This window comes from Phocoena sinus, chromosome 17 (assembly GCF_008692025.1).
Source record: "Phocoena sinus isolate mPhoSin1 chromosome 17, mPhoSin1.pri, whole genome shotgun sequence".
Lineage (NCBI taxonomy): Eukaryota > Metazoa > Chordata > Mammalia > Artiodactyla > Phocoenidae > Phocoena > Phocoena sinus.
Window position 1 is genome coordinate 50,203,852 of NC_045779.1, and position 26,479 is coordinate 50,230,330.

Genomic DNA, 26,479 nt, shown 5'->3' on the forward strand with positions numbered 1-26,479 from the left:
TTGCCTACTCAATTCCAACCTGGATGGCATATCTACCACTGGGCTGACTTGAGGGAAGAACCATGAAAGCTAAGGCAGAGGGTCACTTCAATTCAGATGAACCCTCAAGAGAAAACTTCCTGGAATGCGGAATTGGTAATTCTGAGTCTCAGAAAACCTAGTAGAGAATGCAGAAGACAATTAGCCTTGCTACCAGAGACAATATAAAAACCAGGAGCCCTTGATCCTACTTAATTCCTAATAAGTTGCTATAAAGGGATCAATTCTTCAATTATTCTTTTTAAATCTTAGATGTGGATAATCATTCATCTCTCTCCAGTATTTAGCAAACATCAGAATGTATGCAGATCATGTTATTGGTTTAAGGATATTTCTTGTGGTACTTTTTGGGCCATTAGCATTAAGGAGATCATAGTACTAGGAATTGACCCTAGCCCGTGATTTTCACACAACAGGTCACTGAAGGTAACTGAACACACAGATGAGTAAAATAGCATATCTGACAAGGTGCAAACAAGCAAAAAACGGATTGATTAGATTCTCTAGTCTTCAGCCAGGTATGTGGGTATTTCATGGAAAGGCCATTTAAGAAATTCCCTGGTATCCTAATTTACTTGAAAGGACTTCTAGAAGTAGAAGAAGGTAATATTTTGCATTTCAAGGGTGTAGAAAATACGTTTAAAGGTTTGTAGGCAATATTCAATATTTCAATATTTTGTGGGTGGGTGAGGAAGACCTACCGATGATTTCATAAATACGTATCACATATGTATAGCTATATAAACACATAGGAATTTTAAGCTTATAAATTAAAACTTTCAAAATTGGTATTTTATTTCATATAAAATATATGTAGATGAACCTAAATATCTGTGGGTTGATATCTCAGCATGATTGTTTTTAACCTACAAAAATGGCAATTACCTATTTTTTAATCTAATATATATATATATATAAAACATAAATTGCTATGTCACAATATAACAAACATATTATAAATACTTTCAATCTGAAGTCTTTGGTTAAGTAGCTAAAGGCTTCCTTTTTAAAAATCTACTATTCCTTTTCCTTTTAACTGTGGGATAAGGGAACACTTGAACAATGTTTACTTGCTGCATTATTATTTTTATTAAATTTTTTATAAAAAGAACTTTATTCTAATTTAAATTCTTTATGTGTATATATTTTGTAGATAATGTGTAAAATCTTAACTATCATCTTGGTGGAAATATAATAATCATGATCATAATAAAATCAACTAGCATTCATTGAATACTAATTATGTGCTCAACTCTGAATTTCTTGTGCTAAGTATGTTTTATATGCTTCATTTCATTTAACACTCATAAACATCTTATGAGATGGATTTGTCAATATATCATTTTATGTATGAGAAAACTGAAACTCTGAGATGCTATCTAACTTCACCAAAACTTATAAGTAGTGGAAGTCTTTAACTGTAAAGCCAAAACTACTTCTTACTGGCTTCTAAAGTAACGTCAGACCCAAACAGAACTCTAATACGTTATTTGTCACAGAGTGAATCCCCAGCAATACTTAGCTGAAAAGGTCCCACCCTAGGGTCTTAGGTGAATCAGGACAGGCCTTAATTTTGAATGGATATAGGCTCTTCTCATTGGAAGCAGGAAGTATGGGAAAATGACAGGAGGCAGAAATGACAAGAAAGAAGAAAAATGTTGACATGAAGATAGAAGAGAGGAACAGGTAGCAGAATTTTCTGTGAGATGGGAGCTCTCAGCAGAAATATGGCCCACATCTCAGCAGTGATGGCCCACAACCTCAAAAGCAAACAGAGGATTAGGCAGTAAGAGGTCCCTGAGCAGCCACATTGGATTTCATAATGTCCATACCCTAAAAGTCATGCTGATCAGGATTTACCCCCATTAGTTTTAGATATTATTCTCAGAAGCCTAATTATTGATCCCCCAGCCTATGGACCATTTGCTAGAAGTTACAAGTTTAGAGGAGGGCTGGTTGGGGAGATGAGAGTGGGCATATGTCTGTGTTTGTGCTCATCTTCTAGAATCAGGCCTGAAAACAATGAGAAAATTGATAACTAAAAGCTTTTTTGTGGGTATGAGGAAAAAACAGTAATTTTTTAAAAGTAGGCAAAAATAAGAAATGATAATAGTTTGGGCAAAATATAACGTAAGGGATAAATTATACACTTTTAGAAAGGCATCATGGTATTATGGTATAAATTAATTCATGCTGATGACAATGAATTAAATTATTAGAAAAATCTTTTATGAAAACACTGCAGAAAATTTCCCATTACGATATTTTAAAATTTCCTTAAAATTTTACTACTTAAAGAGATACACTATGTGGAAAATATATTACTCATCACATATAACTGTAGGTAAATATATACATTTAAAAAATTTTATCTCTCTTTAATTTTTTGATTCTTACAAAGGAGTCATATTTAAAATAAGCCCTACACCCCTGCAATCAACTGTTCAGAGAATTTTTTTTTTAACATCTTTATTGGAGTATAATTGCTTTACAATGGTGTGTTAGTTTCTGCTGTATCACAAAGTGAATCAGCTATACGTATACATACATCCCCATATCCCCTCCCTCTTGCATCTCCCTCCCACCCTCCCTATCCCACCCCTCTAGGTGGTCACAAAGCACCGAGCTGATCTCCCTGTGCTACTGAGACGTATAAGGTACATAAACACTTAAATCCATGTGGACATACATAGCACCCTATGTCATACGTGGATTGCTAATTTTATGGTACTTGTTTCAGTGTGGAATAATGAAACATGAAGAAATTCTACGTATTTCTATTTTTGTTTGATTAGTGCATTTAAATAAATTTTCTAACACTCCACTAATGTGAAGCGACTCACATATGTAACTGAATGTATACAATGCATATTACACTTAGAGCAACTAAGAATGAAAAAAAATTACTAAAAGTTGAAAATGGATTTACACACAATCTTTGTTTAATCAAGTGATCATTCACTTTTTATAAAATTCATTTCTGTGTTTTCCCTTTGGGCACCCTGATGGGCAGTTATGAGTGCTACATGATCCTTGCCATTTGTTCAGAGGGTCATTTCATTAACAAAGATATTTCAGGTGTTTCATGTGTTTTAACTTTCCATATAATGTCTTCAGCCTGACTGGAATATGCTGATTTTGAATAAATGATTTCTCACGCATGTGGGAAGACTTAAAGGGCATCTTTTGTGCCCTGAGTGAACAAATAATTGATTTCAGCAAAAGCCATTAAAAATGGAATGAAAGTCCTTGGGCAATGCTGTAAAACATGGAGAGCAGTTGCCAGATGCTTTTGAAAACTGACCAAAAAAATGCCACTTTGAAGTTTTAAATAAATAAAGGCTGACTGTCACCACAGGTATGTCACCTTGGTTCTTACTCTTGTGGTGAGATATACTTGACGAATACTACTTTACCACCTGGGGGTATACATGGGATTCTACTCTAACTTTGGGTTTCCTCAGTCATTATGAGTGACATAAAATCAAGAGAAGATATGGAATGATTGATAGGAGTCATAAAATGCATGAGTTTGTCTAGGACACCAGGCAAACTCTAAGGTGTGCAGTACTTTTATGTTAAGCAATGTGGCAGCAGCACTGGGAATAGAAGTCAGTTGTCCTTCTTCCTGTTCTTTCTAGGCTACCATGCCCGCCCTCTTGATGGCATATGTCATAGCTGCTCCAAGACACTGGTGAGGAAACCACCTCAATCTAAGTCCTAGTTCTAGGGACACAGGCTGGGTTAATTTTGGTGGAGATTTGGTTTATTTGTGCACTTGCGAGTGTGTACATGGGGCCAAAGCAACCGGCAAAACCTTCCTTTAGAACAAAATTGTCACTTAAAATTAAACCCACAGTTCAAATTCACTGTTCTAAAGGCACTCACACTGATTGTGAAACAGAATGTTCACACCTAAAATTAATTATGAGTACACTTAAAGATATAATAAAATTAAAAGAGGTTTGATTTAATTGGTATTAAATTTAATAATTTAACTTTATCATAAATTCATCAAAAATTTTATGATTTATTTATCTATTCTTGGTAGGTCACATATTAGTGTGATTCCTTACCAGACATGGTCCCACTCAGAATGTGAACATCCAAGCCAGTAGTAGGATGAGATTCCAATGTACTTAGAAGCAGTCATATTGTTGGTATTCTTTAATTGAAAATAAATGATGAGCTCCCATAGGAAGCTAAAAAAATTTTTTTTAAATTAATTTTTGGCTGCATTGGGTCTTCGCTGCTGCACGTGGGCTTTCTCTAGCTGCGGCCAGCGGGGGCTACTCTTTGTTGCGGTTCACGGGCTTCTCATTGTGGTGGCTGCTCTTGCTGCGGAGCAAGGGCTGTAGACATGCAGGCTTCAGTAGTTGTGGCGCACAGGCTTAGTTGCTCTGCAGCATGTGGGATCTTCCCGGACCAGGGCTTGAACCCGTGTCCCCTGAATTGGCAGGCGATTCTTAACCACTGCGCCACCAGGGAAGCCCTCTACAAATGTTTTTAATCATCAGCTTTAAAAGCTTCTTAGCATTTGACTTTTAGAAAAATCTTAAGCTAAAAGTCAATCTTTTGTTTATATATATTTAAGCCCAACCATATAGTTGCAACATTTTTCAGGGTTTATTCTTCCTCTGTTCTTAAAGCATAAGAGATTTCATAAGGGTTTCACTCTATGGTTCCTGTATTATACACATACTGAATGATGTTAATAGAATATTTTTTCCTTACTTTCTCTCTGAGTAATTATAGGTGCTATTTGGCTTAGTACAAAGTAACATAGCTTATCTGTAACTCGTATCCACTGTCCCATTTTGTCTCTGGACTTAGAAAAAAAAAAAAACCCGTTGAATTGGACCTGAGTATCGATGAGTCCAGGAAATGATTTAGTTAAAATTATATTCAAAATATTTTGTGCTTCTTTGCTTTAGTGAACCAGGCCATGAAAGCACAAGAGAAGAAGGAACAGGGTTTGTTCACAGTAATGTTAGAACATCAAGGCAACACTCTTTTTTTCATGGCCTTTCACCCTGGTAACTTCCAGGCCCAGCTGGAATCAGGGGATATCCCTTTCCATTTCAGACAGTTTCGTTTCTGAAATTGAAACTCTAATTCCAAAAGAGAATTAACCACAAAATTTCAAATCTCCCCCAAAAGATGTGGTTTAGAAATAGTTCATGGGAGAGGTCAAGGACTGTATTATTTTTTATTTTGTTATCACTACTTTGGCTATCTGCTATTCACACAATTTTTTTTTTTTTTTTACGGAAATTACGGCTTTTCAAAAGGCAGATAACATGCTCCATCAAAAAGGAGAAACATACCATTTCCAAAAATAAATAGTCACTTTCCCCTTAAGCCATTAGGTTTTGTGAAAGGAAGTGCTAGAAGTGTGGTTCATTTTAAGGAAATTGTAAATGTTTGACATATAATTTTCTGTCAAGATAAAGCACTTCCCTCATTAAATGGAGACAAGTGCTCACTGTAGTGTTCAGCAGATGACTTCCTGTATTTTTCTTTCTCGTTCTACCTAATGTTAAAACGTGCATTACAAGTAGTCAACGATAACCAAGTATTTTACTAAGTCAATAAAAATGATATTTTCTATTTTTATCAGTGTTTATATGAGTAACATTCAAAAAGTTTTAATTTCCTCCCATCATCTGTGATGTTTTTAAGAGTTGTTCTTAACTCAAGGGACTTGCAGGAGTTCAAACTATCTCATCCCTTGACTGAATGATTTACTTCACAAACTCAGTAGACACTGCATAGGAGGTAAATTCCTTTCAGATGGTAGAATTATTCTGAGAACACAGCCAAATGTCCCCTCAGCACTGGAAAGGAAGCAAATGCCTCATTTCCCCTTTTCAGAAGGCCAGAAGACCGAAAATAATGATCAAATGCTCTGTACCACTGCAATCAGCCTCTGGGAAAGATACTTTAAACCAAATAATTGAGATCACTTAAAAATTTGTAGTATTAATCATTATCTTTCAGATGATCTGAAAGAAACTTTTAAAATAAACTTCAAGAGAAGCTCCTTATGATCTGAAATTTTAATACTTCATATTAAGGAACTAAGTATATAAACATGCTCATGTCTCTTGGTATTTAAGTTTCTTTTATTCCTCTCTACTCTCTGTGCTTCTCTACCCAGAACTGATATCTACCCTTTCAACATTCAACATTTGGATGTGGGTAGACAACATTTTCTGCTTTTACTTCATCTTACTCATTTTAGTCTTCAACCTATGCAATTGAGCTCTACAGTTTACTCAAACTCTCCCTATAGAAGGTAACAACCCAGTTCCAAAGTTCACTTCAGTCTGTTTTTTCATTTGACCTTTCTGCTTATTTGCCACTAAAATAAGACCCTTCATAACAGTCTTTTCTCTCTGCTATAACCCCTATTTTGGTCTCCTTTTTTCAGTCCCTTAAAGAACTCCCAATTTTCTGTCTTTGATTTTACATTCTTATTATGTTAAAATGAGTTCATAATATATTATGCAATTTCTGTATGTTAAATATTTCTGTAAATTCTCTGAAATTGTACACAGATTTGTGCCTGGGTATTTGCACTAAGTAGGAATGAAAGGTAGATTAGTTTTCATCAGATTCTTGAATGGATTTATAACCCCTAAATGGCTGAGTCATTGCTTTATACACACTTTCAGTGATTTCATTTGCTGCACGGCTTTACCAATTATCTCCTCTGAGGACACACCAATCTACACGCTCATCAGGATTTTACTACTGAACTCCTGACTCCCATTCCCCTACCTTTCAGAGTCTAACTGTCCCATAGTCACCTCAGTCCAATGCCTCAAACTAAATCCTCCTCCCAGAGCTTGTTTCTCTTCACATGTTGCTGATTTTAAGAAATATCATCAAAATTAGTCAACCCAGAAACTTGGAATTTATAATATATTCGAGTCTACTTCTAAATAAGTGGTTATTTCTTGTTGATTCTAATTCTTCTTTATTCACGAATTTCCCCTTCACTTGCCTTTCCATTTGCCCTTGTTTGATCCTGACCTCATTATTTCTCTCCCAGAAGATCCTTTTGAGAATCTGATGAAAACCACCTTCAATCTACCTTTTCTCCCCATCATAGTATGGTGGATAATGTACAGACTCAAGAACCAGACTCTATGGGTTCAAATCTCAGCTTGTTCACTTGCTACCACTGTAATATTTGGGAGTTATTTACCTTCCCGTGCTTAATTTCATTATGTGTCACATAAAGTTAATAATAGCACTTAGCTTATAGAGTTGTTATCATAATTAAATGATATGCAAGGGGCTAAGAAGATTGGCTCATACTATCTAAGTATTTGTTAATATTTTAATAATGGCAAAATATCCACCTGGTCCCTCTATTTCCAGGCTTGTCAACTTTCTGATGCATTGTTCCTACGTTGTGACTGGGGTGATTTTTCTAAAATGATAAGGTCACCATTGTCCTTATATACTGACAACGACTCCTCACTGCTTTCAAGGAAAAAATTCAGCTTCTTTGATCTCCCTCTGTGGATCTTTCTAACCTCGCCTTTCACTGCTCTCCTGCCTTTGATTCTGAGAATTAGGTTATGCATTTAGGTGTACACCCCTCACACCCATTCTCATGACTCCTGGCAAATATGCATGTTTATGCTCTCTAGAGTATCCTCCGTTTTCTTCATTTTGAATACTTAGCCACTGTCTCCCCATTAGAGCCATCCTGCCTACATTCTAATCCTGGATCAACCTTTCTAGCTATGTAGCCTTAGGAAAATACTCAAGCTGCCTGTGGAATTTATAAAATGGGGCTAACCACAGTAGTTCCCTCAACTGTTATTGTGAGGACTAACTAAATTAATACACATAAAGCTTAAGCCATGCCTGCATCATAACAAGTATTCAACAAGAGCCTTAAGAAGACTCTGCAGATGCGGGATTCTGCCCTCATCCTTCTGTCTCTATCATGATTTTAATATTCCTCCTGTGTGTTTCACTAGTCCCCTGGCACCCTGGCCTCACCACTAGCAAACAATTACAGAATATAATTGTTTGTTTACCTATCTCCTTCCCCACCAAATTCCAGTTTTCTTGAAGCCACGGACAGTACATCTTTTCTCTCTTCTCATTGTCTGAACACTATCTGGCATATTATAGGAACTCAGCAAATCTTTGTTAAATAAAAATGGATGGATACCCTTACCCCCAGAAGAGAATCTGAAACAAAACAGTTGCTGTATAACTATTTTTTAAATGAATGATAAATTTATGAATCATATCTTGGTATAGCAGGAGTATGTTCCAAGTTGATTTGGACAGTAAGACAATCAGCCAATGTAATTTTATGATGGAACCTAAATACTATTTTCTTTTTACTTATCTTTCTTTTTTTAAGGTTTGTTAGTAATTAAATTCTTGATCACATAATGCAAAGTTTGTCTGATGTATGCTCAAGGTAGGTGATGATGCTTTAATTATCTCTGAACAGAGATGACTGCTGAATGTTGACAGTCACAGTACCTGATTATCCTCCCCCAAAGAATTCCAAACCTTGTTTCCATGCCATTATCAATGTAAACTATTTAATTCCCACAATAACTGTGAACTGCCAAAAACATGAAGCAATCAGCTAAGCTTTGACACAATGATAACATTGAGAGCAATATTTCTTTAGTGTTAATGTTTCTAAGAATAACTGCAACCCAGTTTTTGCAGACAAAGGTTAGGCAAAAATAAATGTGCTACCCAGAAGTCTTACAGAAATAGATGCAATTCAGTTTGTAATGACTATTTGCCTAAGGTACCACTATTGCCTGTTCAGAACAAAAAGAGGAAGGTTTGTTGAACTATTTCAGAAAATGTGTTTATTAATTGTATTTAGATTAAATATATCTCATGACATTAGATGTTTTAGTAGGAAAAGTTTTGTGAAACTAAACAAAAATACTACATGTTTTATACAAACCTCTTTTAATTCTTACAGCAAACTCATCAGGTATGTATTATGATTCCATTTTAGAGATTAGAAAACTGAAGCTAAAAAGAAGGGGCTTAGATGACTGTCAACAGTCAGAAACTCTACAGCCTTGTATCCAGACATTTTCTTTGAAAGAAATTTTACTTATTGATAGCACATCATAAGTTTTCTTGTGTTTAGTTTAATCTTGTCACTTGGAGGAAAAGGAAGGAATTAATGTTTAATGAATCAACTGTGTCACATTCTTTTGTTTTTAATGTTTTTTTTTTTTTTTTTTTTTTTTTTTTTTTTTTTTTTATGCGTTACGCGGGCCTCTCACTGCTGTGGCCTCTCCCGCTGCGGAGGACAGGCTCCGGACGCGCAGGCTCAGCGGCCATGGCCCACGGGCCCAGCCGCTCCGCGGCATGCGGGATCCTCCCAGACCGGGGCACGAACCCGTGTCCCCTGCATCGGCAGGCGGACTCTCAACCACTGCGCCACCAGGGAAGCCCCTCTTTTGTTTTTATATGCAGTATCTAATTTAATCCTCTCACTATCATTGTGAAGCAGATATAATTATCCTGACTTTTTATAAATGATGAGACAGCTTCATAAAGATTACATTAGTTGCCAATGACAGAAAAACCTCAATAGAAATTTTTCTCTTGCTTTGTAGTATTACATTCAGGCTGTCTCCATAAATGACTGACTGAGTCAAGTTAGAAAGAAAGGACCCTTAAGGTCAATTAAAATTTTTAGTCTTTTGGATTATGACACAGTTCATAATGTTTTTGGAAAATCCTTCAGAAGACTACTCTTTGCATTTTTGAAATATACATTTTAGAAAAGTGATGCATTTATTGTGATGTATTGATTTAGGCTTATTTGCATATAGTTATATTTAAAAGTAGAACATTTATATATAATCTTTGATAAATAATAAATCTACTTGATAAATAAACTTTTGATCTTAAGTAGGGAGAGATTTTACTTATGTGTTTTAGAATTAGAATGAAATAAAAGTTCATTTTAGTAACTGATATTTAATCTAGTATTATGAAATCAGTCATTTAAGTCTTAAATTCACCATAACTGAAGACTATGGTGCCAGTGAAAACGAAGATATGCAAAGAAGTAAAATCTTTATGGAAAACTTAGTGAGAGATATTTCCCATTTTTGTGTCTCTTATGAGTTCTTAAATGACCAAATACTTAGTAGAATACTTAACTGTGGGATTAAAGAAAAAAAAGATTAATAAGAAGCAAACAAAATCTATGATTATAAGAGCATAGAATCCATTGGATAATAGGGCAATAGGCTTACATTAAGATTACAAATCCTATAGTTAAAGCAGGATTTATTTTAGAATTTTATCATTAAAAAGAAAATAAATGTCTAGAGGTCTGAAGTATTAGACAATTTCTGTCTCACTCTGTAGTAGTAGTAGTATTTTTTGGATATGCTATATCATAGAATAGACACAGTTACTTTTCTCATATCCTGAGTGGATGCTATGGGTAGCATCTATCAGGAGTGCCATAATAATTGTTCAATAAATTATGTCTTTTGAATTGAACAGATGTTTGGTTGCCTGACACTGCACCCAAAGACCAAAACTAGCCAGGGATTTTAATTTTGAAGTCACCCTCCTGCTCCAAAAGCTTAAAGACATATTTATTGGACAATACTTAGAAAAGAAGTGAAATTATGATAAGCAGGCAGACATATGAGCTCTGTGAGAATCAACAGGGCTTGATATTTCTAACATCATAAAAAAAAGAATTACTCAGCTCCATGTGCATTACGTCTCAGGAGTCTCAGGATGATAAGAAAAATATGTTTTCAATCTTCCCCAAATGTATTCAGTTCAATATGAGAATAGATACGTCTCATATTAATACTTAATTTCTAAATACTCATGAGCTCTATTAAAATTCTCTGGCAAAATTCTACCATGCTTTCCTTTCAGTAGACTCTAACTCAAAGTTTTGTCAGGCTCTGACTGATTAGCAGGTTTTTTCTTTCGCAATCACATTTCTGAGCACACCCAAATGGAGCTCTGGGAACTCACTGTTTAAAAAATATTCTTTACAAAGTATATTAAAGGCTTGTTTAGATTATCTAAAGGAGATATAACTCAAGGTAATGGAGTGTAACAGAGAAATGTGAAATGTCTTTAAAGCAGGATCACTTAATATGGATTTATCCTCTATATTCATATCTATTCACGAGAGTACGGAACTGAGTATTTTTTCAGATAGCTCAAGTCCACTATTAAATTAAAGGAGCCACCAATTATGTATATTGCGTATGCATACTGAACCATTACATGAATGATCACATAAGCCACAACTTAATGACAACCATGATTTTCAGATGTAAGTGGTGTTCTCTTTCACTCATCACCATTTACCGTTCTGTGTTCACTAACAGAAAGGCTGATTAGCGAGCAGAACTACAGAAGATGAACTTAAGCTCCAAACTTTGAAGAGCTCTCCTGAGGCTCAGGTGAGGTTCTGCTTGAAGTGGACAAGTGCACACAGAGGCATTTATTCAATAATTGGTGGGTGGATGGATGGACAGATGAATGGATGTCTTCTAAAGAGACACATGCCTGCAATATTTCCAATGATTAAATGGCTCCAGATATTCTAGTGATATTAAAGATTTGTATTTCCACGGTCATGAAGACACCCCAGAATAAATTTGCCCATACACCCGGTTAGGTCTTCTCCACACAGGACTGTGTAAATAATCTTAATACAGACTTTTAGTAACAAATATTCTTTCTTCCTCATAACAGTTATTAAGAACTTCTATATCTCCTTTTCTCTACAGGCAACTCTTCCCTCTCCTCCTTTGCAAAAAAAATAGTTTTAAAACGGGAACTCTCCTGAAACTCTCCTACGCACTCTGAACTAATCTTTAATATTGGCCAGTTTCTGTCCTGTATAGTTAAGTGTCTAACATCATGATACCAAATATTTATCCATGAAAATATAGTAGATTTTATCTAAGGCTAAAAGACCAGTAAAAAAAAGAAGAAATTAGAAAGTCCCTTTAGAAAGATGTTGTAAAGTCAATATTCAAGCTTATGAATACTCTCTCTGAAGTTAAAAACATGAGATAATTGTCAGTGTAACTTCATGAAATGCTTCTAAGAATAAAGTTCTTTTGCTGCTTCTACACAGCAACTGATGCAACTAAGAAAGTTATATTGAATATTTGCTTGCTCCATAATTAAATAAGATATTTACTATACCAAAGTAAGAAAGAAATTCTTACCACCTTCCTTAGTGCAGAGGTTGACAAGGTTATGCACTGTGTCCATCAGCTCCAGCTGCTGCTTCTGAAGGACACTGTTATTGGTGGTGGCTCTGTTCAATTGTTTCTCCAGTTCCTGGATTATATATGTTTGACGAGTAACCAAGCCTTGAAGATTCTCTTTCTCTTCCTTTAAGGTGTCCAATTCGTCCTTGTGCTTTCCCTCCATTTCAAAGATTTTATGTTCTAATAAACTACAAGGAAGTGAAGATAAAATTTAGTTTAAAAAATGCTATTAAAAAAACTGTGATTCAATTAGTTCCTGAGTTTATTTAAAGTGAGAAACTTTAGTCAGGTATTTCATCATGGAAATATTTTTTAAGTGAGAGACTCAGAAAAAAATATATATGTAAATATAAATATTATATAAATATATATATACACAAAATAGGAGTGACATATACAGCATGTGAAATGAAGAATTATTAGATCACTTATTGTTAGAGTAATATTTATGTCCTGGGGTGTATCTAATATCCAGGGTAGCTGACTTGGACCCTGTCTGCAGAAATTATGGTATAATTTTCATTAAAGAAATGGGTACAATAAGAAATAGAAACAACAGTTCAGAAAAATGTATGAACAAAACATAGATATTTACTTTGCTTCATTCATTTGGGATTCTCAAAACATTCACAGTGATTAAATTTCACAATAGTTTCGTGATGTCAAGGAAGAGCAAATTGATGCAGAAATCACAGAACCAGAAAGTAAGCTATCTAAAGTCACAATGAATTATATTTCTTGGGATTTTTGATATCTGGTCCTGTATCATAACCACTAGCTTACTTTATCTCTCAATCTAAGCTTTAGGATAAGGCCTAAAGGCACTGCAAGTTCCAAATCACTGAATACTTGGTTCCGAAAAGGAAGGCCGTGTTCGGCTGGCGGCATGGTCTTACAAAAGGACTTGGGAAGCTTTGCCCAGAGTGATGCAGTCTTCAACTGAGAGCCCTCCTTCTCTCAGAACTCTTCACAGGATACTCCCTTTGCTTATTACACATTAAAAATGATAGAGAATGCAGAAGCACTCTTGGATCCTAGCAACTGACTGGGAATAAAAAGCATTTACATTTTATAGAGTGTATAATATATTAGTATCCCTCAGAGAAAAGCCTTATTCAGTTTTCTCAGTTCCATTTTCAGAAGGTTCAACCAGTCCTTAGTTTACAAGGTGTTATTCAAATGTAACATACCAGACTGGGCACTTAATTTACCTTGGAGAAATACAGCACTGAATCATTCTTATAAGTTTTCAAAAAGGGGACACTAGGGAATGTTTTAAACTTAATACTTAAATCATAAAATATATAGTGATTTGGGGAAAATGTGACGGTTATTTATATATATATATATATATATTTTTTTTTTTTTTTTTTTTTTTTCGGTACGCGGGCCTCTCACTGTTGTTGTGGCTTCTCCCGCTGCGGAGCACAAGCTCCGGACGCGCAAGCTCAGCGGCCATGGCTCACGGGCCCAGCCGCTCCGCGGCATGTGGGACCCTCCCAGACCAGGACACGAACCCATGTCCCCTGCATCGTCAGGCGGACTCTCAACCACTGCGCCACCAGGGAAGCCCTATTTATATTTTTTAAAGAGTATTTTGGAAATGAAAAATTCAGGCAAGGAAGTCAGAGTAAGATGAGAGTACCTCTAAAGGAGTAGGCATGATTCACTGTCTTATAGTGTTTTCTTCTGTGTCAATAACTTGCTGCTGGAAAAGTTAGTGGTTAAAAAACAAACAAAACTAACAAAATACAACCAAGAGCCTTTTACTGGTTAAAAAGTTTACCCACCCACTGGTTTAAGTGATTAGTGTACTTGCTATGGATGTCAGAGGAGGTTGTCTCTGTGCCCATTAATTTTGGGCCTTCAGATCTGAGAATTAACCACACGGATGCCTTAGCTCTTCCTCAGTTTACTTTTTAATAATTTTGTTTCTCTTCCTAGGGTAATGATCAGATGTTAAATGCCCATAAAATAGAGTCAGTTAACTTACGAGAAATTTTTCTTCTAAATTCACAAGAGTTATAGTATACTACCAAGAAACCTTAGAATTTAATGTAAAGAGCAACATTTGGATGTATAGTCATAAAATACTGGATAAAAATTCTGAATTACCATTTTGTTCCTGAAATAAGATGAGCACTGGCCTTTCAGTTTTCCTAATTAGTAGGTAACATTCTGGCTTGGAAAATACCATGCTATAGTTATAATTCATATTTATTAGTTGCTACGTGCCAACAGTGCCCTCAGCACTATGTAAAATATAAAATGACACTATTCTTACTCTAAGGATTCATTTTTAGAGAGAAATGAAATGAAGAAAATGAAAGAAAAAACCTCAAATGAAAAAAAGCAGCTATAAGAAACTTCTATTTCAGACATAAACACTTTTTTTTTTTTTGCATACGTGTTTTGACACTTTCTACTTTTGATGCATTCTTTGTTCAAGAAGACATATACTAAAAGATGGCTACTGTCTGAGATGTCAATAAAGGAGCTTTTTGTCTGTTTTGTTTTGATTTTCAGGATATTTTGGAAAGAGATGAGAATGGAAAGTTGATCAAAGAAGTCCTGGTACCAAAGGAAAAAATTCTCAACACTGGCTTGTGGAAGAAAAGGTCTGCATTTCCCAAGTAAAAGGAGTATACACTTAGCATGTTGGAAAGAATGTTATTTTCATAATTCACCAAACAACCCTAATGCACCATGACTACCAGTTATCAAATGATACCAACATAACCTGTCATCTTAAAATAGATATTCATGTAAAATAAAGAAGGGACTGCTCAGGGAAGTAAGAAGCCTGCTGTGTATCAGACATCTCACTGGATTGGGAATGAAATATTTCATTAAAAATAAACATGCATTAAAAACTATAAGCAAGGGCTTCCCTGGTGGCGCAGTTGTTGAGAGTCTGCCTGCCAATGCAGGGGACACGGGTTCGTGCCCCATTCCGGGAGGATCCCACATGCTGCGGAGCGGCTGGGCCCGTGAGCCATGGCCGCTGAGCCTGTGCTCCGCAACGGGAGAGGCCACAACAGTGAGAGGCCCGCGTATCGCAAAAAAAAAAAAAAAAAAAAAAAAAAAACTATAAGCAAATTGGAAACATGTCACACTGTTTCCCAAATGGCAGGTCTTACCAGTTAATTATCTCTTCTAGTCATTTTCTCATCTTATTCTTCACTTGGATTCTCTTTAATAACTTTTGTACTCTAGTAATTCTCTATTAACTTTATTTACTAGAGATACCCTTTATATTAATGACAATTTTTTAGACTTCTTCAGGCAAAACTGATACCTTTTTGATACCACTCACTCATCACTCCCTTCCATCTTCTCTTCATATCTGGCTTCCAAAAAATACTATCCTCTTTTCTTTGATACTTCTCATCCATTAGTTATTATCTACTTGGAAGTCAGCCCTTCCTCACTATATCCAAACTGGCTTGAAATCCAAAAACTCTTCTGCCAGAAAATATTCATATACCATCTCCACTTACTAATCACATTGTTGTAATACACCATTTTAGTTGTGTAGCATTTTCAAATCCTTATCTCCTTTGATTCTTAAAGTAATATAGCGATACGGAGTGAGTAGATGTTATAAGCCCCAGTTTATAGGTAAGAATCTAAATATCTTGTATAAAATTGGTGTACATACCGTGCGTGTCATAACCAAAATAAAAAGCCATGTCTTCTAACTTAGACTAGAAATCTGCCCATGACAACCCAGTGCTATGAAAACTAAGCTTTAGCGTCTCATTTCTTTGATTTAGTATAACATAATCTCTATCTACTTCCACCCGCTTATATTTTGCCAAATAATCAAGGCATCAACTTAACATCTCTTTAGTATTTGCTGCTCTCCATCTGGTTATTTTTGGGAGCTTGTCCTTCACAATATTTTAACCTATCCATCTTTTTTCCACATATATAAACAAAATTTCTTTGCCAAGCTATTTTTTTAAAAAATCTGAACTGAGATTTTCTTAAATATCACTCTGCCTTAACTCCTCTGCCATTAAATTTAATTTTCTTACTCAATATGTTGGTCATATCCCATTTTGTCCTGAGGCCTTTTATTGTTTCTCTTGCTTTTTCCCTATCCAGGTCAGCTGGGAGAGGCCAGCTCACCTAGGCACGGAGACTTCTATATACAAAGGTTGATCTGAAGGACATGACAACTCCACTGTCCTAAATTCAATTGGCAAAGTAGTCATATTTTCTCTATGATGGTCTTCGGCAGCAAGTTTAGTTTAGGTTTAAATGCATAATCCAAAACCTGGATGTTGATTCCAAACTCCAGTGTACTGTTTTCTAGAGTGCATTCAGTGTATTTTTATTAGGCATTCCATTGTTGAGTTCTACTGTCAAGTTTGGGGGAATGCTAATTAAATAAATAATTTTATTATGATGCATCCTTTAGGATTAGTGTTCCATGGAACAACAATTTATGAAACTCTGCACCTAAATCTATTCAAATTGAACGTAAAATCCAGAGACAGAGTTTCTCACAGGATTCTCAATACTTCACGTTTCTCATCCTTCTAGAAACACTTGAGAAGAGACATGCATAGAATTTGGCACTTAAACTTCTAGTTTGAGGCAGAGGTGCACTTTAATGAGGAATAAAATAACAAAATAATCTAGGGCCTTTAACTTCAGCAAAAGGCTCTAATTGAGTATATATAAAGCCCTATTTGAAGTTTTTGGTTGACTTTTTCCCTAATTTTCACAGTCTGCCTCCTCCAACATATCTTACTGGAAATATTTCAATCACTGAACACATCTTGAAGCTTTCACAGAAAAAGCTCTCCCTTTCAAATTGTTTCCCACAACAGGGGTTCTTAACAGCAGCAACTGAATTCACAGGAGTGACAGTTGCCTAAGCTCTATGTGTATAAGTATAGCCCTCAAACCAGGAGGAAGATGTTAAAAAAATATAGAAACCTTCTCATTTTCATCTGTCTGAATCTCCTTACAGATGTTTCCATTTTTAAATTATTTTTAATCTGTATGGTGTCAACACATGTTGCAAATATGGGTTTTAAAGAATGATCTTTTTCCCCCATTCAAGCAAGGGCACAGTAAGTTCAGGTTAAATTTATACTTTAAGTTTCTAACTTGAACACAGTAAATTTTCTCTCAAACTTCATATTTAATATGAAGTTAAACATTTCTGTAATTAAAATGTGGAACAGAAGCATAGATCACTTCAAGTAAACATTGTCAAATAAATTTTTTAAAGTTTGGGGTAATAAGAATAAGCGAAAATATACTGTGGAAGCCAGAAACCAAGAAGAAAAAATACATATACACTTCATAACATAAAAACAGTTCTTCTGTAAAAAATAGGTTGAACAATAAATGACAAACTAGAGAAAATATTTACAACATATACAACAAAATTTTAAACATCCATTAAAGAGCTTACATGAGGAAATAAAGATATTAGATAAACAATCTAATAGAAAAAATGAGAAACATACATGAGAGGCTAGTCACAGAAGAAGAATGCAAATGGTCAATAACCAGGAAAAGATGCACAACATTACCTCTTGGTAGACAATATTAATCAAACGGCTAGCAAGGTCTGGGGAAGCTAGAAAGCCCATGCACACTTGGGGAGAATGTCAAATTTGCAGATAATTTGTTATATCTTTGAAAATTTAAAATAATCACATAAAAAGATCTACTAAATTGTAAATTTTAGTGCATCTCAAGCAATGAATGAGTTATATGTGTATATAGTTTACATGTGTAATATATCTATGATAAACTGTTATAAAGTATAAAACCCAAGCATCTTAAAAATAGTTACAATCTATACACATACACATATATGATTTAAATATGTACTTTGCATATGTGTAATTGTATATGGGTGTGTATCTCTGTAAGCACACAGACAAACATGCACACTCCATATACACGTGTATAATTAGTATATTCATTAAGAAGTCTGGAAGAATAGGCACTGAAACTGCCAATCTGTTAATGATGATTCTCTGCAGGGGGTGGAGGAATACGGAATTTGGGACTCTGAATTTCAATTTATACACTTCTATAAAATTTAAAATTTAAATCAGTTAAGTTGTGTTGATTTTTTATCAATCAGAGAGATGTGGGTAAACAGTCATGAGTCTAGAATGGTCTGAGAAGATGTTGTCTAGAGACGAAAAAATTGGGTTGAATTAGTGAACCTCAAAATGTGCACTGATAACCTTAGCTGCCATGCAATGGGGCTTTTGGGGATGCAGAATAGTGGTATAAAAAGCCATCTGTATTTTATTTATGTTAAGAACAATGAATATGTTTACAATATTTAATGTAAACTATGTGATCTGTTTTCCATTAAAATATTTTTTAAATTGTATGTGTGTTTCTGTGTACATAGATAAATGACATTTATTGGGATATTTGCCAGTTCATTTGCCAGTTCATCAGTCACATTCAAAAAGCATTTAATACTCTATATACTATGTGTAGAGAACTGTGCCTGGGAGCATGAAGACAGAAATAAATAAAACACAGTCTCTGTGTTCCAGAAAGGTCACAGCCCAGTAGTAGAGATACACACACACACACACACACACACACACACACACACACACATTACAATGTGATGGGATAAATGAAGTAATGGGAGGAAGAAACAAGGTAGAGTGTTATCACATAAGTTTTAATGAGCAAATCTATTTGGCAGAGTCAGAAAGTTTCTTGGAGGGGTAATATCTGCACTGAGTTTTGAAGAGACAGAAGTTTGCGAGTTGAATAAAGGACTACAAGGCATTCCAGACAAGGCAAGCATCAAAGATGTCTGAAAAAACATCGTCTTCAGTGATACTAACAACTAGTATGGTTAAAACACTTATTATGTGTTTCAAGCACTTGCCCTCAGTATTTTATATGCAATAACTCAGTTAATCCTCACATCACTCCATGTACACTATTATCATCATCCCTGTGTTACAAATGAAGAACAACCAAAGCACAGAGTTTACACAACTTGCTCAATGTCACACAAGTAATATGTGGCCGAGTTGTTTACAGCAGAATCAAGGCAAACCCAGGCAGTCTGACCTTAGAGCTCCTGCTCTTAGCTATTAGACCATACTTCTAAAATATAAGAAGACTTCTGAAAGTAAGGCTATAAAATTAGGATTATAATGATCATGGACCATGTTCCATGCTAAAGAACTTGAACTTTCCTCAGTCCCTTACAGAGAACGAGAAGAGGGCTGGGCAGATGCTATCTAGAGATTTAGAAGTTGTGCTGAACTAGTGTGTGTGGAGACTTAAAAAATGGGAAAAATAATCTGACTTGAATTTTAGAATTTTAGCAGACTTTGGGATGATAGGTTTGAGAGACATGAGGTATAAGCCATGCAAAGAGGTCACTGCAATGGCTAAGACAAAAATTAATGGGATTTTGACCTAAGACAGAGTCAGAGTAAATAGAAAGAAAAAGATAGATTGGAAAAACATTTAGAAGATAGAATTGACAACAAAAACAGTGACTGATAACGTTGTGATTTTACTTTAGTATTTTGTAAAGAACTTATCAAATGGAGGATAACTTTGATTAGGAAGACTGCGATTTAACTTTTCATTTATTTAGGCATATTAAGTATTAAAAATCAATACTTTCACTATTCCATTACAAAAATTTGTTAGCGAGGTATAATTTTGTATCTTGAAATTATACACACTTCATAACTTAAAATTAACTTAATAGCTTCCCATAACCTCTAGCTAGAAGATAGATGGAGCTTGTCAAATAAGTCCAGTGAATTCCCAAGGTAAAAGAAATAGTTTATATTTCCTACTCTAGTAGTAGGAGGAATAAATAATGATCTGTATAGGAGTAGGGCCAAAAACACTAGCCTATCCCTTTCTCCAAATTTGTATTTGATTATGCTGAGGATAACTTGACAACCACATCAACTAATCCTGAGGCTGCATCATATTGGAAAAGACATTTTTATAATAATTAAGACAGAGAATCATATGGACTTGAATGCTAATTTTGCCATACATCAGCTGTTTGGTCACGGCAAGTTACCTGACCTCTTTGAACTTGAGTTTCTTCATATAAATGAAAATAACAATAGATAGTTTGCAGGATTAGTTGGAGGATTAGCAGTAGTGTATGTAAAGCACCTGGCTTAGATGTTCACCTGCCTGATATTAGATAACTAGGCAGATAATTTTGCTGAAACTATGTCAGAATGACCACCATTTGTGTAGTTTCACTTCACTCTAAATGGTCTAACTGAAGATTTCCCTAATCTTCATTCTGCATATTCAACACAAGTTTGATCAAGAAAGCCCAAGGCCTCCATCTTTGTACACATGGAGTGTTGATTTCTCTTCCTGTGTACCCTGCTGAGACAGAAGAAATTTGTTCTAGAATATTTTTTTCACCTGGCTATGCTCCAACCTTGGAAAAAGTTGGGGTTAAGTCACAGATGGACAGGTGCCTTGAAACCTAGTCAGCTGACCAAATCTTGACACCAGAAGATCCAGTTACATATTTAGCTCAGCTGAAGGGATCTGCCTTATGACATCCTTCCCTGTCTACCTCTCTTTTCTATTTTTGTGAGGCAGAAATATACTGGAGAAATCCAATAAAAGTTGACAATTACATGTCTCACTTTGTCATACCAACCCTCTGTGTGAGGTAAATATTAATGCTTCCCCTTTTTTGAGTTCTTGGTTGTATAATTTCAATTATATGGGCCAGATTACTGATCTCTTACTTCTAAGTGCTATTTCCTTGAGGTAAGGAACGAAACCAAGTTTTGAGATTAGGACAGCATCCAATAAAAAGAAATCCTAAAAAAAGCAAACTGGAAGCTTCTTGGAGTCACCCCCAACTAGATTGTTAGGAAAACAAAAACAGCAGAGCAAGTGTTGTTAATCCTACTCCTGCTTTGTGCCTTTGGCCCTTTAGGGGATAAAGAAGTGAAGCTAATGAGGCCAAAATTCTGTTTCAACCCTACAAGTGATGCATTTAATTTGTCAGGATGTAAATCAGCAGGACTTCTCAGCATGATTGTGTAGTATAATCCTGTCCATAAAATATTCCTCTGTGTTCTGCCAGAGAAGTGGTGCCAAAGAAGTGGTGGACCCTCTGAAGGGCCAGTTCACTGACTTGGCAGCTGAGGCCCCATCATACTCAAAACTGGTAAGTCACACACCCAGACACAACCCCTAACATTCCCGGGGGAGGAAGCAAAGCATATTTAGATAATCCCCTTTGCAAAGTGTATTAGCTGATCCAAACCAGACCTGGCCGACAAATGGCATGTTGTTCTTACATTTCATAGATGCCTCAATGTAGAAATCAGCTTCGTTGTTGCATTTGGAGGATTAAGATTCATTAAGGACTAGGTATGGATGATCAATAAACTATTTTAAAATACATAAAAACAGCTTCAGGCTTGACCTTCACCTTCTATCCACTTAAATGGTATGGGGGGGCACGTTTCTTTGTTGATCTAGAAAGAGCTTGGCAGAGTTCCTCCAATTCCATTTCACATATGAAAATAAACAATAATAATAAACATAACAGGGAAAGTATGCTGTGTATCACAAATGGGTACTTCTACCTTGTATAAAGAAAAACACTTTTCTTCTAAATGGTTCGTGGAAGAATATGCCTGGTTTAAGAAGAGATGTCCCACCACACTCCATTATACACATGGACCCGTCAATAGGAAGACACAGATAACTACAGAGATATGGAAATGCCAGGAGATTCAGCAACTTTGATAGAAAAATACCCCAAGGAACCACATGTGAGGTAATGTCATACTTGAGGGTCAAAAAACTAAGGGGTGCAGAGTAGGAGTAAAAGATGCATCTAAGTTTTTTTCAGCATGAGCGCAGAAATGAATTTCAAGTTAAAATCTAAATCCCTGAATTCACTGTGAAATACCTATACTGCTAGGAAATGAAATTGTTATAATCTTGAAAAAAGTTATCATTATCAATAAATGGTGTGATTTGTATATATAAGAAAACCTGAATTTTCCTTAGAAATTAGAATTCAGTGAGGGAAAAACTCATCAGCAGAAGGCATGTATGTGCTTGGGATCAGGAGTCAGATTCCTCTGAGAGGTCTTGGCACATGGAGAAACCCTGCACACTTGAGCCGCAGTGCAGCTCTTCTGAGAGCTCAAACTTTGACTCAGCTTTACTGATGGAACAGAGAGGACATTTTTTAAGCAGTTGCTGTTGAAAAAAAATTATTCTATGGTGAGAATTCCATAGAAGGAAATGATACCAGGTGCCATATCAAGAATCATAATGGAAAGACAAAAGAATCCGACATGATCTGGAATTAGGGTAGGTAGGGTATATTTAGAAGAAGAGGAGAGGAAGAAGAAGAAAGAGGAGGAGGGAGAGTGGGGGAAGGAGAAGAAAGGGGGGAAGAAGAAAGAAAAGAAGAGAAAGAATGAATATGAGCAGGAAGGAGGGAAAGAGACAGAGACAAGAAGAAGAGACAGAGACAGAGACAAGCAGAGTACAAGTGACACTTAAGAAAAGCATTTGTTTTGTAGTTAAGGGTGAGCACTTTCAGGCCTCCCAGCTAAAGTGTCAGACATACACCAAAAAATAATACACATATCAGCAGCAGGAGAATTGAAGAGTGTAAATTCATGCTGATGACTTTTTTAATAGAGAAATCATATGTGGCCGCACACTTAGTGAGAGATGAATCAAAACGATCCTAGGTTACACCTATAAAATGAAACATCATGTAGTTATTAAGAATTATACTAGAGGGATCTTTACTGATTAAAAAAGGTATCTATCTCCACAGAAAGCAGGCTGCAAAACAGTATGTATAGCATGACACAACTTTTTGAGAAAACATATTTATATTTTTTATACAGCAACATATGAAGCTCTCTCAATGTGACGGGATTATGGTTTTTAATTTTCTTGTATACCTGCTCACTTTTCTACAATAAATGTGTGTTATTTATAGAGTTATAAAAACAACCTAAGAATACGTTAAAATTGGCATTATTTTACTTCTTCATTCCTAGACAAAGCTTTCACAATAGCATCTTGAAACGTGATTATAAATGGGGTTTGCTTTTAGCGACAAAGTTAAAGCATGGTACGACCCCTAAATCAAGGGATAGTTGCCGTAAAGTATACCTGTTACATGTATGTGTCTGGTTACTGTGAAAATGCAGTGGGATAAATGGTACATTTAAACAGGATTTTCAATTCCAGAACATTTCATCATGCAACCAGTTCAGAGTCAAGTCCTGTCAAGTTTATTTATAGTTATTTAGTTATACAGTTTACCCCATGACATAGTACAAAGATAAACAAATGTAGGACTTAGAAATACAAGTCACAAAACATGGATTGACCCCTTTCAGAGTCTAAACCAAAAGTCAGGTTTATCTTCTTCATGTAAAAGTTTAATTATAATCATTGTCATTAAGGCCTACACTTAGCATAAAGTTGGGAAATCCTTCTAGGTTGAAGACAGTACTGAGAGATCATGCGCGACAGTGGAAAGAGAAAGACTAGGAATAAAGAAACCTGGATTACATTCCTAGTTGTGCCACCAGCAAGCTGTGTGACCTTGGATAGATCACTCACTTCCACTGAGTCTGTTCCCTCACCTGTACAGTAAAAGGAGAACTAGCAGTTCATCTTAGGTGCCTTTCTGGTTTGGAACATGGTGGAAACTCTGATTCCACCGAGACAGTGGTATTTAATTAGTTTGTAGCAACACAAAGATCTTTAAATCAATATAATGCATAAGAACTGAAACTTCTTCAAGCGGTCCGAATATCCAGAAGAAAATGCAGTTAATATACAATATATTTGTTCTACAGAGGTCAGTGCTTTGATTGAATTGCCCATCATGAATGCCAGTGACTTCAAAATCAGGTAGTCTATATATCATCCTGGCTATCAGGATCTTTAAGTCCCTTTCACTTACCTGAGATGATTCATAGTTTACAAAACACATCTATAAAGCTAACCAAAGAAATTTACTATGTTCAGAGTTAATGGCTTTAAATGGAAGGGGGAAACAACATTTGAATCAGCTTTATAGGGAAATAATTTTCTGAAAAGAAAATTTGCTTCTCTCCCGTGAAAGATCTCTGAATTCAAACCTTGTAGCTCTGTACAAGGTTTAGGGCTGCTAGAGTGACAATTCAAGTTACAGAGTTTCAGAAGCTCTATCTTTTCCTTACTTTTTGGTCCTGCTGAAAATTGTCAATATTTGTGTCACCAAATTTAGTCATAGAATCAATTAATTTTTGTGGATATGGTAAGATGTGAACAACTGAACATTAGATAAATTAGTGTTAAAAGTTATAAAAAGAAATATTTCAAGAGTGTAAGCAACAGTATTAATCTTATTGTTGACATACTTGCTGTAGTCACCTTAAGCTCTCATTCCTTTTTATATTAAAAATTAACTTGGCTCCGTATTTTTCTTTTTGCAAATTACATCTATCTTTTTTTAAGAGTTGGCAGAGTGGTGGAGGATATAAGTAAGTACAAATGTACATATTTTTGGAATACAACAATCTTCACCTGTTTTTCTCATGAATCTTTAGGATTTCATTTGTCTGTTGAAGAAGTTGTTTCTCTAGCTTGTATGTTGATAATGAATTCTCCAGCAGTTGTATTTCAAGTCGAGAAGTTTGATTTAGTACCTTAAGATAAAAGATAAAAACATTTCAATCTTTACAAAGAGTCAAAACAATTATTTTGGGGTTTTTATTTAGCTGTGTTTTCTTTTTAAATAATATTTCTTCTAGAATAATTAAATGGTCTACATTCTACTAATTAATGCCTTACATGTCTCAAACATTATATTGTTCAAGATTGAAGTTGCAGTTGAATGAGAAAACTGAGTTGTTAAATCCATTTTCATATTTCAATTTTCATTTCCTCAAACCCTAGGATGTTCCCCTGTGCTAACTGTCTTATATATATTATCTCCGATATTTACAAGTACAAGATAAATGTTAGTACAAGGTCTTAGATATTGTGTGTTACAAAGAATAACTACTAGGCATGTAAAACATGTCTGCCTTGATCCATCACCTCGCAAAAACTAATTAGAAATGTGCAAAAAACTCGTGATATAGTTTAGACAGATTCATGATCACAATTACTGAACACCTATCATGTTAGTTCATGTCAGCCCTTCCAGATGTCATCATATCACGGACATGGGTACACACTGAAAAGAGGAATTATTATGATCAGTTTACAAATGAGGCAACTGAAGTTCAGAGAGAAGCCAGAAACCACACAGGAACCAAGGGAAGAGTTGGGTTTCAAACCCAGATACTGTGACTCTAATTCTAATGCTTTACACAGAAAACCAAGAAGAGGGAGAAATAACCCATCCTGGGTCTTCATCTGAGGAGATGAAGTGACCAGGAACCCAGAATGCACTGAAGACAGACTGTCAGTTATCCTTTCAACTGCACTACGCTGGGTCCTCAAGAAACAGTAAATGTTCACCTCATCTTGAATCACAAAGACTCATGCTGCTAGTCAAGCTTTATTTGTTTGTTTGTTTTTTTGCAGTACGCGGGCCTCTCACTGCTGTGGCCTCTCCCGTTGCGGAGCACAGGCTCTGGACGCGCAGGCTCAGCGGCCATGGGCTCACAGGCCCAGCCGCTCCGCGGCATGTGGGATCCTCCCGGACCGGGGCACGAACCCACATCCCCTGCGTCGGCAGGCAGACCCTCAACCACTGCGCCACCAGAGAAGCCCTAGTCAAGCTTTAATATAACATGAGTCTGAGCCATGAACCCAAACCTATCCATCCTCCAAGCAAACATCACACACATTCCAGTCCTAGAAGATGCCTTCAAACTGTGCCACTTCCTTTGTCCTGTCCCCTTCTCCTTCTCCTTTAAGGGAGGTAAAAAGGGCAAGGAAGAAGGTAAAATTATAGTTTTAAAAGCTCCCTATGTCATTTGAGAATTTTTAAAACCACCATACCTTTTTTAGAACTATGTGTTGAAAGGAACCTGGGAAACCTTCTGGAGGGTCAATATCAATCTAAAGGGTCCTCCTCTAAAAATGACACCAGTAGAACTTTCCTCCTTCTTTGTAGCAGGTCTAAACCTGGAATTATATCAGAT

The 26,479-nt window shown here is 35.8% G+C and overlaps 1 protein-coding gene across 4 annotated transcripts in view; it reads right to left on the minus strand.

The window, feature by feature from the left end:
• Positions 1-26,479, minus strand: part of ANGPT1 (angiopoietin 1) — a 278,627-nt gene that overhangs the window by 80,771 nt on the left and 171,377 nt on the right. For 3 of the 4 annotated variants that reach the window (XM_032610145.1, XM_032610143.1, XM_032610146.1), the window contains exons 3-4: positions 24,909-25,030; positions 12,282-12,514 (exon numbers count right to left, since the gene is read on the minus strand). In XM_032610145.1, the coding sequence (XP_032466036.1) occupies positions 12,282-12,514; positions 24,909-25,030 (355 nt within the window). The remainder of the gene's footprint in view (positions 1-12,281; positions 12,515-24,908; positions 25,031-26,479) is intronic. The other variant, XM_032610144.1, reaches the window with a different exon arrangement.